This window comes from Macrotis lagotis, chromosome 5, assembly GCF_037893015.1.
Source record: "Macrotis lagotis isolate mMagLag1 chromosome 5, bilby.v1.9.chrom.fasta, whole genome shotgun sequence".
Taxonomy (NCBI): domain Eukaryota; kingdom Metazoa; phylum Chordata; class Mammalia; order Peramelemorphia; family Peramelidae; genus Macrotis; species Macrotis lagotis.
The window spans coordinates 83,782,561-83,795,365 of NC_133662.1; the positions used below are offsets into that span (position 1 = coordinate 83,782,561).

Below are 12,805 nucleotides of genomic sequence, written 5' to 3' on the forward strand. Positions count from 1 at the left end.
TATTATTATGTTATTATAATAACTATAATTCAGGGGCAGCTGGGTGGCACAGTGGATAGAGCACCGGCCCTGGAGTCAGGAGTACCTGAGTTCAAATCTGGCCTCAGACACTCAATAATTACCTAGCTGTGTGGCCTTGAGCAAACCACTTAATCCCATTTCCCTTGCAAAAAATCCCCACCAAAAACAAAACTTAAAAAAAAAAAAGAACTATAATTCAAAGAACCACCATAATTCCAGAGGAATGATGAAGCATTTTTTTTGTACTTCCTGACAAAAAGGTAACAGACTCAGGATGTAGAATCAGAAATATTTTGCTTGAATATGCACATATTATAAAGGTTTTGTTTTTTAAAGGTGAGGATAGATAGGAAAGAGAAAATTTATTGAAAAAAACTATAATTAAAAAAATCATTGTGCTCTTCTCAACTACCTATAAAAGTAATTAAGATAAGTAATTTAACAAGACCTGGAACAAATATAAAATCTTTTGTTTGGTTTTTGAAACTTCGTAGCCTAGATTCTTTCTACCTCCCTTTCTAGTCCTCTTACATCTTACTCTCCCCTCCACTGTACTCTACAGTCAAGTGGCACTGACCTCTTTGTTGTTCTTCACAAAAGACAGCCCATCTCCCAAACTTCATGCATTTTCACTAGCATCCCCCCCCCCCCCCCCCGCTTGGAATGCCTTTCCACCTTTCTCCCTCCTGCAATAGATACATCATGGACAGACATATCCTATAAATTTCATCACCAAATTTTTCTAATGGGGAATTTTCTATTAAGTTTTTGGGTGATTTCTACTATTTTTTAGATATAATGCCTATAAATTGAAATATAAAGTATGTAAATACCAGGGTCTGCTTGACTCTGTTAAGGTTGGTTTCTGCCTGTGTATTAGTTGCTGGTATGCAGCTAAACAGGAAACTTTACCCCAAAAGAATCCTCAATAAAATTCTTCATGGTATTACTCTGTTCTATTTAAAATTTCTTATCTACCAAATCTTAATAATATGCATCATCAAAAAAAGGTCAGCTATGTTGACAGTAAAAATTAGTTCAAGTAGGGTAAAATGGTCAAGTCAAGAGGAACTCAGAAATTCATTTTTAGAAATGAAAGACTGATTATACAATAGTGATAGACAATAGATCATTTAATGTCATGGTCTCTCAATCAAATATATCTTTTTACAGAACTGAGGGGGAAAGAATATTCCTAATCAACTGTAGAAGCAGAAGCATAACACTTCTATCACCATTATTCAAGTTTCCAAGTTATATTATGCTAATTAGTGGATACAGTGAGGATGTACAATTCAGAACCCATCTAAAGGGGCTGTTGAGTACATTATTAGTATGCAGTATTGACATATGTCCTTTGATTAATTTTCTAATCTGATACCTCACTGTGGGATAGAAATGATTGGGTTCTTGAAGGCTGTCAATGAAGCATAAGCATTAGAAGGTTCAACCATGGTAGAAAGTCTCTTTGGTTTTGAATCTACTGATAGATATCTGTCAGCCAAAGACCAACGTAAGTAAATTCAGAAAAGTCATCTTAGAGAGCTATCTAGAGCAATTCATGAAAATGACTCCTGAGGAATAAAGGTGCTATAATTTGCACTGGTGTTGGGAATATCCATATTTACTAAAAATAAATGCTAAAAAATACTCTTTGGTCTAACTAGGCTAGAACAAAGCTATGCAAAATGTTATTGTTGTATAGATCAGATATTTTGTTGTTTGGATCTGAGGTTGATTCTCTCATGTTAATTTAAATCTAAGTGGTTAGCTTGTCCTTGCCCCTATAGAAAGATTATTTTTGGGGCGGCTAGGTGGTGTAGTGGATAAAGCACCAGCCTTGGAGTCAGGAGTACCTGGGTTCAAATCCGGTCTCAGACACTTAATAATTACCTAGCTGTGTGGCATTGGGCAAGCCACTTAACCCCATTTGCCTTGAAAAAACCTTAAAAAAAAAAGATTACTTTTGCTGGGTGACTGAATAGGAAAAAAAAGGCGGGACGTGTATAATTTTCAGCAAGAGTAATTTATTTGCTAATAGTCAGGTATTTTATAGGCAGAAGACACTAAAGGAAGAGACAAAAATGTAAGAATATTATGTGTTTTTTTTTTACATTTGCTTCACCATGCTGCTACTATTCCAGGATTTAGTCACTGCAAAAAGTGATTGAGATCTTCAGAGTCAAAGTCTTTGACTTTTGGGGACTCTATGTGGAAATTTTAAGAATTAAAGAAATATAAAACTTTAAAAAGGATCACAGATTACATAAACAAAGCAGCCTGTATTTAATATAATTAAGTTAATTCTAATAACACATGAGTTTCAGGGACTATTTTTCATTGTACATACTGCTTTATGCCAAAGGAAAAAAATCTCAATTTTAGAAACATCATTACAGACAATACTGAGACTACTTCAATCTTAATGGAAAAAATATGCATGTGTATGAATTCTCATTCAGGTTTCTATGGTACTAAATTCCATTTTAAATACATCAAAAAGTTTTTCTTTTGCAATCTACTAAATAACTTTCTAAGAAATATATAAATTCAAACAAAAACCCAAATTACAAACTTAGGAAATACTATGGAATTAAGAATCACTAGATATCAAATACTCTCTACCTTCATTAAGGAAATCTGGCCCATTCTCTAAAAAGGTGATATTTTGATATTAATTTGTATAAAACTATTAGAGAACTTCATATAGAAGATATGTCTTTTTCTCCCCAAAACTACTTTGAGTCCAGGTATTTGTACTCTTTTGTCAAAAAAAGTGTTCAATTATTTGCACTAAAGATTTAATTAGAAAATATGGCAAAATGTCACAAAAATAAAAATAAACTGTTGAATGAAACAGCCATTCTATGAATTTATAGATCCTACAACTGATGATAAAATAAGATAATTCCAATTCAAAAATAACAATGTAAATTAAAATTATAAAAGCTGATAGTCTTCTATGATTTAAAAGCACAGTTGCATCTTTATTTATAATGGAGGCAAGGAATTTCCAAACACAACATTGATCATATAAAGCATAGCCATGCAGAAAGCCACATGCTCAATATCATTAACACTACTGGAGTAGATTATATGTAATTTTCTCCTCTCATGTACAGAATCACACAGAATTTGAGCCAGAAGAATCCTCAATCAAGTTCAAATTATACTTGAATATACTCCATACAACAAATCAAATAAGTGGTCAACTACTTGTTAATTCTGATAGCTCTGAATATTATTGGGTTACTGTTTCTTTTTTTTTATCAAATCTAAATTTTTCTTTTAGCAACTTGCATTCAACTAACTGCTCCTAGGCAAAGCAGAACATGTCTAATTCCTTTTCATGACAGCCCTTTAAATAGTCACTCCTAAGTCTTCTCTTTTCCATGTTATTTCCTTAGATTCTCTCAATCTAAATTTGCTTTTTTTGTGTGTGTAGAATTTAGTGTTCAACTATAAGACTGGATATCTTGCTACTTTCCTGATCCCTTTAAACATTTCAGTCTGGATTTAGCTCCATGAAAGAATGGTAATATTTGTGATAAAGGGAGCATAGGTATCTTACAAATTATTTACTTAAACTCAACAGCTATTTTTGATTGTATAAAACTCTATGACATATTAACTTTATTAATTTAAAACTTCAAAAATCAAGAAGTTAAAAGTTTTTTTTTTTTTTTTAGGTTTTTGTAAGGCAAACGGGGTTAAGTGGCTTGCCCAAGGCCACACAGCTAGGTAATTATTAAGTGTCTGAGACCGGATTTGAAACCAGGTACTCCTGACTCCAAGGCTGGTGCTTTATCCACTACACCACCTAGCTGCCCCGAAGTTAAAAATTTTAATGTTTCATCTCAGTATCATTAATTGCTGGTCTAAATCCAGAGAGAAGTTCCTTTTGATTCTGATAAATAAAACAGTTCCCAAGAAAACAAATAATGCAAAGGGGAAAAAATTCCTACAAACAATCTCTTTAAGATCAGGAATTGAGAGAGGGACAGTCAACTAAATATAGTGTAAATGAAATAGTATTCTGCTTTCAAAGAATAATGTTTTACATTCATTTAATAAAGGGTAAAATACAAAAACAAACAAACCCCAAACCAGTCTAAGACTGTACAATACCATGTGTGAATTAGGTGCAAAAACCACAAACTATCTTCCAATTTAAATAATTATTCTGATAATAGTAAAGAATCAGAACTATATTCTTGGTAGGTAAGACTTCTTTTTTTTAGTAACATATCCAGCAAAACATTGAATTTTGGAGTTCCACATTGCTTTTGTTTTCCAAATGAAGCAAAAAACAATTATGAAATCCCCTTTCCTCCTCTGAACTCCATATTTCAGTTGCTACCTACAGAAAGAGGCAAAATGTTAAGCTGGTAGTGAGGGCAAAAAGAAATACACTGAAGAAGAGGACCTAGGAATTGGGAGTAAGAGAATTAAAAGTCATTGCCTCTTTCTGTCAGGCACTAAGAAGACAGACATCCTTCTAATTTAGCAAACACATTATCCAAATTCAAGATGAGAGGAATTCTATCAATTCCAGCAGTCATGCTCTCCCCTCATAGAAAATGTTGGCTTTTTAAATTATATTCTGAATCTGAGTCATTTTTCAAGCTCAACACTCTGATAATGTTTCTGCTGGCCAACTAGATCACTTCATGGAAGGCATCTTTGCCTTAAGTAGTTATTTGCATGGTCTCTAAAAATTGGAGCAAAAAGTATTTATTTTTGTTTATTTTAATACGGTAGGTCATTATTTCAGCTTCTTAGTTATTAGACCAGCTCATGTGGTCTGTGATACCTGATATGACGATCTCAGGGACATCCAGAATGTTGCCAAATGAAGCAGTTTTACGATGGCCCCGTTTAGGCTTGGAACAGGCTGCAAAAACACACATATACAATACACATGCAAACCACTACAAATAGTAACATACAGAATGATTAACTACAAAAACAGAATATTTTTGCTATAGTTATGTTAACACCATGCAAAACTACATGCAGCACTATCTAACTTTTCATCCATGCTTACAAAAGAAAAGCAGAGATTAAAAGCAAACCACACTACCAATACAACACTTCAGACACATTAGTTTGAATTGAGGCAGAATAAAAACAAAACAAAGACAGACAAAGATGGACAAAGCTGCATGGCAACGAGGAGGGTAATTCCTAAAAGTGTCTGTGGGCGGGAAGGAACCTGCCTATTTAGCATTATATGAGATACTAGAGTGATAGTAGTATTCTAATTACACAAAATATGAAAATATATGAATATATTAAAAGCAGATGCTTCTTTTCTTGACCATGCCCATCAGTTGTCCTGTAGAATGAAACTAAATATAACTGAAAAAAAGACAAATTATTTCTAACCTTTCATAAAAACCCTTATAATCACACAAACTTGTTCTTAGGTAAAAGTGGACCTTGTATTAAAACACATATAAGTAGATTTGTAATAGTTTCAAAAGCACACACTAAAGTGCAATTCACTTCAAAGACAAAGCATACTGTCTTCAATGTGTCAGCCTGTCTGCCCTTGATTGATAGGGCCAGCTTTGACTATTGACTGGTTTACTCACCCTCATAGCAAGTTGTTTCAGAAAAAAGAAACCCCAAACCAAACCAAAAAAAAAAAACAACCCCAAAGTCCAGGATATTTTTTTCTGATTGGTATTATGGGGAAACCATTTACCTTTCTTCAGAAGGCTAATATCTAAATATCTAGGTATTTATGTACATACATATATGTATGAATGTATGTATGTATATGTAAAAGTAACTTATAACTTGGCTAGGAAAAAGGTATAGATTTCATTGTAACTCCATTATATTAAATAAGCATGTATCCTTTAATTTCCAATCTGCTATATTTCATGATGAAACATTTTAAGAATGTGAAAGACAAAACCAAATCAGTACAAATAAAACTATTTTCTTTAAGAATCCAATTAAAAAAACTACTGAATACTTCTCTGAATGAAAAATAACACAGTTAATTTAATTATTCATGCTCACATGGGAAACAGCAGTCAGGGAGGACTATCTAATCTTGGGCTTCAGAACATAGTTTACTGCCAAACTTAAAACAAAATATTTTGTCATTGAGTAGGAAATAACCTTCATAAATCACATCATTTACAATCTATTGGTAGAGATATGTTAATCTTTGGCAAGAATTTTGATTTTTTCTAATAGTTTTTTCAGTTCAAATATGAATTGAATAATACTTGATAAAGACATATATAAACAATAATTTAAAGTAAATGAAAGTATTTCCATTTTTCCCACTGAACTTGAAGGAACATATTTATCTTCAAATTAATCTTTGTAACAAATATATCCTCAAATAACTGATAAAAACTTAGAAAGTATATTGTCAACCCAACTTCTTTTTTGTCTTAAGATAAAAAAGAAAAAAACACACATCAACAACCACCACCAAACACCAAATACTGAGAAAACACAAACCATTATCACTAAAAAAAATAACCTGTTTAAATATATTTGAAAACTTATTCACTTGATAATGTACTTGCTATAGTTCTCTGCCTCAGATACTTGCATTTCCTTTTTTACCTGTGGTAGCAGCTATTCTTGCTTCTATTTCAGACATGTCAGCACTCATCCTTTTGCCCTCTGATGATGGTGGCAAGCTTTCCACACTGCTCCCTCGAGATGCTCCCAAGCTTAAACGCCCAGAATCGCTCTGTTAAAATTTTAGAACTGTTTGAGTAACTGATGCTTTGAAAATTTCTGATGAAGTCTCTTTCAGGGGACAATCTGGAAGGAGGAGGTTGCTAATGGGATTCTTTTTCAGGACTATCTCTCTCTCTCTCTCTCTTTAGGTTTTTTTTTGGGTAAGGCAAATGGGGTTAAGTGGCTTGCCCAAGGCCACATAGCTAGGTAATTATTAAGTGTCTGAGGCTGGATTTGAACTCAGGTACTCCTGACTCTAGGGCCGGTGCTCTATCCACTGAGCCACCTAGCTGCCCCCTCAGGACTATCTCTTCTAGAAAACCAAGGAAGACTGGATAATTTTACGATACTGGAAATATTCAGGAAGGCAGTCCTTTTACTTCTAGGATATAATTGTCCTTCATTTCTTAACTGACCTTTGCTAAAATGCCTTAAGGCACATGGATAAAATTGATTGTTGAAATAATTTCAAATAGATAACCATTATAAAAAAAAGAAATGAAAAAATAATTTTACAATTAGGCCATCCAGGTTGATCTAGCTGTAATAAGAGGACAGAGAATTATATAATGGAAAATAATGAATACTGCACAAAACAACAGGGGAAGAAAATGTAAACAAAAGATACAACATCCTGAAAAATTATTCTCTTTATGTAGAAGTGTTTCTAGTAATGATACTATGGAAATATAATTTTTCACTGAACAAACCTGTTGTTTGGCTTGGTTTTTCAACAATTTTGATTCTAAACGCTTAATGGTATCATTTGTTGCTGGAATCTGTTCCATATTAGTGTCACTCTTGTTACTGGTATTTGTAGAAGTAATGTCCATGAATGAACCTATAAAAGCAAAATTGTTTAAAAAAATTTAATTTAAAATAATAAATATAATATGAGGAAAAGTGTGTAAACCTTAAAGCAATATATTGATGTAGTAGTAGTGTAATTTTTTTTAATAGTAATAAAATACTATTAAGAACATCTGCACACTGCTATTACTTTCAGAATCATATATAAAATCTTGTGGCACTCAAAGGCCTTCACAACTACTCTCTTTCCCCCAACTTTTCCAAACTTCTTATACTGAAACCTGCTTCTTCTTCTTCTTCTTCTTTTTTTTTTTAAGGATTTTGCAAGGCAAATGGAATTAAGTGGCTTGCCCAAGGCCACACAGCTAGGTAATTCTTAAGTGTCTGAGACCGGATTTGAAACCAGGTACTCCTGACTCCAAGGCCAGTGCTTTATCCACTATGCCACCTAGCTGCCCCGAAACCTGCTTCTAATGTTTCCTTATGTAATTTGCAATCCAATTCCACTAGCTTCCTAATTATTTCTACAAGACATTCCATTTCCCAACTCCAGGCAACTTCACTAACTATGCTGCCCAGCCCCACCATGCTTGGAATGATCTTCCTCCCCATATCTGGCCATCCCTTCAAGTCCCTGATAAAATCCCATTTTCTACTGAAAGTCTTTTTTTAAGTCCCCTTAATTCCTTTGCATTCCCTCTGCTGAGGTTTCCCCCTTTGTCTTCCTCCATCAGATTTACTGTATTTAATTAAGAAGGTACACTCATGTGAATAACCATAAGAACAAGTTGAAGTGGGAATGGGAGGGCTTTGGTTACTTCAGATCATCTAAAAAGAAATGTCTTTTGTTAATCATCCTCTTCCTTGACTCTGCCACATCTGACACTGCTGAGTACTCCCTCCTCTGCTGGCTCCTATCTCTCTACAGCCTGGCTGCTCCTTTTCAGTTTCTGCTGCTTCAATTGTCATCCAAGTCCTATTTTCTCTGTGCATATACAGGGACCTGGGCTCTTCTAGATTTCTACCTTCCTCACCACTCTCCTGAGAAGCTTTAGTCCCTGCAGCACTGACTCTCTGCTGGACAGTTCTATTTGGATGTGCTAGAGGAATTTTGAATTTAGCAAGTCCACAAGAGAGCTCAATTTCTTTATCCCTTAAGCCTTGTCTTCCTTTATGCCTATTTCTGGGGGGGGGGGGGGGAGGACATCTTTCTAGGAACCCAGGTTCACCATCTTGGTTGACAGTCCTTGACTCCACATTCTCCCTTGCCCAATGTATGAGAAGCCTTGGTATAATTCTTCCTCCACAATAATGTTTCTTTCTCTTACCCTGAAAGAATCTCATCAGCTCCTATCTGAAATACTGTAATGGCTGCCTAACTGAATTCTCTGTTTTTAGTCTCCAACCCTCCTCATTTATCTTTTATAAAGATGCCAACATAACATTCTTAAAACTCAGGTCTGACCTACTCCAGATGCTTCAGGAGCTCCCTATTGCCTCTAGATAGAATATAAATCCCTCAGCTCAGTATTTACAACTCTTCACAATCTGATTCCAGTCTATGCTTTCTACAAATTTCAGATTTCTCCCCTTCACATGGTCTGTATTCCTTCCAAACTGATCTGCCTGATACTTTCCACACATGAAATTTCATCTCCTCCTCCCATATAAATGGTGTCCTGTAGTCTTAGAATGCTTTCCTCTCTCAGGCTTTTTGCAGGTAACTTCAAATCTCAATTCATGATCAAGCTTCTAAAGCATTGAGCCGAGAAAGAAGAGAAGAGAAGGATTTCAAGAAGTAGATGTGATGAGGCAGCATGTTTCAGGTTTGGCAGACAATATATACAAAGGTGGGGGGGGGGGAGGGAATGGAAGGGATGGGGGGAATAAGAGGGGCAGGGTAAGAGGCATTCAATTTGTGGAAGATGTACCAGTTTACGGAGACTGTTTTATCCTATGGGCAACAGTGAATGAAGATATTTAAGATGGGGAAGTTTTTATACATTCAAAGGTGGTTTGAGTTGGGAAAATTGTATATTAAAATTATATTGGCAGTTTGACTAGATTAAAATGATACTAGAAGCTGGGAAAATTCTTCAAGACTTTATTTTATAGTCCAGCCAAGTGGATGTAAATTAGAGTAAAAGAAGAGGAAAAGGAATCTAAATTCATGTGACTTTAAGAAATTATAACTTTCTGCCTTGGCTTGAGGATCCTGAACATCTTGTAGCTCTGAGTTAGGAGAAATAAATTCCCAGGGACCCCTGAGCAATTTTTTTCCTTGTTATTACTTCAGAAAAATCTTTTAATATACAAGATATCTGTACTTTCTAACTTTCCTCATATGCTGTAGTTGCTCTGTAAAGCCTAGTACCTATAATCGAAAAAAATGAAGTAAAAAGCCAACATTCTCAGCAAAGAAATATTTCCTAAGTTGTAATTTTAACTTAACTTTGCAATTTGAAATTTTTACAAATTGCAAAACTAAATTTTGTGAAGCAGTTTTTGTTAGGTTTATGATACTTTTTTTGGTGACCATAAAATATAGCTACCATCATCATTTATTTTAATACAAGATTTGGGAACCTTAAAGAGGAACACTTGACTAAACTTCAGCTTTCCAACTAAGCATGCATAGAAGTGAGTCAGTTTAGCTTTTCCCCCCTTATAAAATGCAAAAAAAAGAAAAAGAAAAAGCCAACACCAAAATGATATTCAACTCATTTACAAATAATCATGTGAGAATTCAAACTTATTAGCAGTTCTTTATGGTCTACAGCACCTTTTTAGTCTGGATACTGTGACACTGACTGATGCACCTGGAAACTAAAATTGCATTCTATCATATGAAACGAAGAAAAATAAATGCAAATCTAAATGTCAATCTGTTGCTTGTTGATGATAATTTCATTGATTTAGAGAAAAGGATGCTATTACTGTTTTAATTTCTCCACATACCTGTGCTTGTGGCAGAGTTACTTTGTCCTTCATCTGAATACTGACAAGGATATTGTAATGGCTCATCTGCTCCTGGAAAGTACTGTATAAAAACGTAAATTATAATTTGACTTGACCGGAAATACAAATCAAAGGCTGCTGGAATTTATTAATTTAAGAACTAATTATTAAGTACTTGTCCAATATGTAGAAAGCTTCTTGATTATTTCCCAACAGCAATCTCAATGCTATATTCCCCCATAAAATTGAGACAGAGCTGGGGCCTTAGATGTTTATCATTTCTTATATATATAGTTTACATCTCAACATGGATGATATACCTTAGTAAATACAGTTACTAAGTTATCAATATTCTGAAGGAATTAAAACACTAACACAGGAAGATAAATATTTCTTTTGATTCAAAGATAGATCATAACAACTTTTATAACCAAAACATAAAGAATATATTCATTTTAAAATTATTTCTTAAATTGCATTAAAATATTCTTTTTCTTTGCACTAAAAGTTGTCCATTTTGGCACTAATAAATGTTTATTGGTATCCTAGAAATATTAAGAAAATGACAGTAAGGCTATCTCCATGTTAGATCCACTATAGAGTAGTTACTGAAGGACATCTACAAAAACCATACTATAGAGAAGGTGAAGAAGGGACTGGTTTACATCAGTGGAGTCAGAAAAATCACAGAGTCAGCTACAGAGCTACCAACATTTTTAAAAGGAAATTTAAATAAAAAAATTATAAAAATATAATGTATTTGCATCAATGATAGCCAAATGTTGAAATAACTGCTAAGGTCAAGCAATTAAGACTACTGAGAATTGGTAATCTCAATAATTCTCAGAAATAATCTTTTTAAACATCCACAAGATCCAGTATGATCATTTTGATTAGGCTCACCTCCAGTTATGTATATATGTATGTGAATACACACACACACAAACACACACACACTCTAAACTAAAAGTCTTAGAGCATACAGACTGAAAAAGAAAAATGAGTAATCAGGAAATTTTTTTTTTTTGCCAAACTAACCAAGAAAGTTACTTGACACAAATCCAAGAAAACCCACAACCATTAAGTTTCTTGAGGATAAGGATCACATCTTTTGATTCTATATCTACAGAATTGGTTTCAGATTTGTTGATTAACTAACTACAGATGCATCAGTTGCATCAATTAGTTTAATTATCTTCATAAGAATGTCTACTTAACTGAAATGATCCAAATGATGTTTGCTTCAACATTACTTAGACACAACTAGTTATCTTAAATCATTGCAGCTAAACCTATCTAAATCCATTTTCAAATGGTTCATCTGACTTTTCACAATACAAAAACCACTCCTGAGAACTCAGATACTTTAACATAAACATTATCTTTTAAAAATAAAGGCAATAGGGGGCAGCTAGGTGGCTCAGTGGATAGCACACTGGCCCTGAAGTCAGGAGTACCTGAGTTCAAATCTGGCCTCAGACACTTAATAATTGCCTAGCTGTGTGACCTTGGGCAAGTCACTTAATCCCAATGCCTTAAATAAAAAAAAAGGCCATGGCTTGGGGTCTCTTGACCCCAGGGACTGTGCTCTGTCTGCTGTGCCACTTGGCTGCCCCACAGCATTTTTGAAATGGGGCAGAGTGAAAGGAGAGAGAAAATATAATAGATAGTAGTGGGGAGGGATGGATGGAAGGAATTACAATCAGCAACAGCAACTGTGGAAAAATATGGAAATAACTACTATGATGGACTTATGATTAAGAAAATGATCCACCTAAGACAGAGATGAGGGTATCAGAACACATTTTTTTCTCTCTTTCTTTTACTTTATTTCTCATGAGGTTTTATATTTTTGTGGAGGAGGGGTATTATGTTTCCTCTTAAACAAGAATATTTTAGTAATGTGTAAATAAATTAAAGAAAAATAAAAATATGGAGAAGGAAAATAACTATGTAATGTACCAAAATGATTAAAAAAATTGATGATTATAAAAAAGACCAATAAAAAGATACATTTAGATGGTGGTTTCATCAACCTATGTGACATGGACAGCATGCTTTACTCTCTTCATTTGTAAAGAGAAAATAAAAGGAGTTAGGTGACTCTGTCACAGTTATAGAATTATTAAATGTATACAAGGCACAATTCAAAGGTTTCCTGATTCTAAGACTATCATTCCAGCCGCTGAATTATGATGTGAATGTCTTTTAAAACTATCAATTTTTATGACGGGGAATGAGCCTGATGAAAGGAATTAATTAAATTCTGACTGAAAAATTTTTAACCTCATCATCATTTAGA

At 34.0% G+C, this 12,805-nt stretch overlaps 1 protein-coding gene across 6 annotated transcripts in view; it reads right to left on the reverse strand.

The window, feature by feature from the left end:
- MAP3K7 (mitogen-activated protein kinase kinase kinase 7) overlaps nucleotides 1-12,805 on the reverse strand; it is a 75,673-nt gene that overhangs the window by 26,425 nt on the left and 36,443 nt on the right. For 4 of the 6 annotated variants that reach the window (XM_074187174.1, XM_074187173.1, XM_074187177.1 and 1 more), the window contains 4 exons: nucleotides 10,504-10,585; nucleotides 7,446-7,576; nucleotides 6,616-6,745; nucleotides 4,835-4,915 (listed from right to left, as the gene is read on the reverse strand). In XM_074187174.1, coding sequence (XP_074043275.1) covers nucleotides 4,835-4,915; nucleotides 6,616-6,745; nucleotides 7,446-7,576; nucleotides 10,504-10,585 — 424 coding nt within the window. The remainder of the gene's footprint in view (nucleotides 1-4,834; nucleotides 4,916-6,615; nucleotides 6,746-7,445; nucleotides 7,577-10,503; nucleotides 10,586-12,805) is intronic. The other 2 variants (XM_074187176.1, XM_074187175.1) reach the window with 1 other exon arrangement.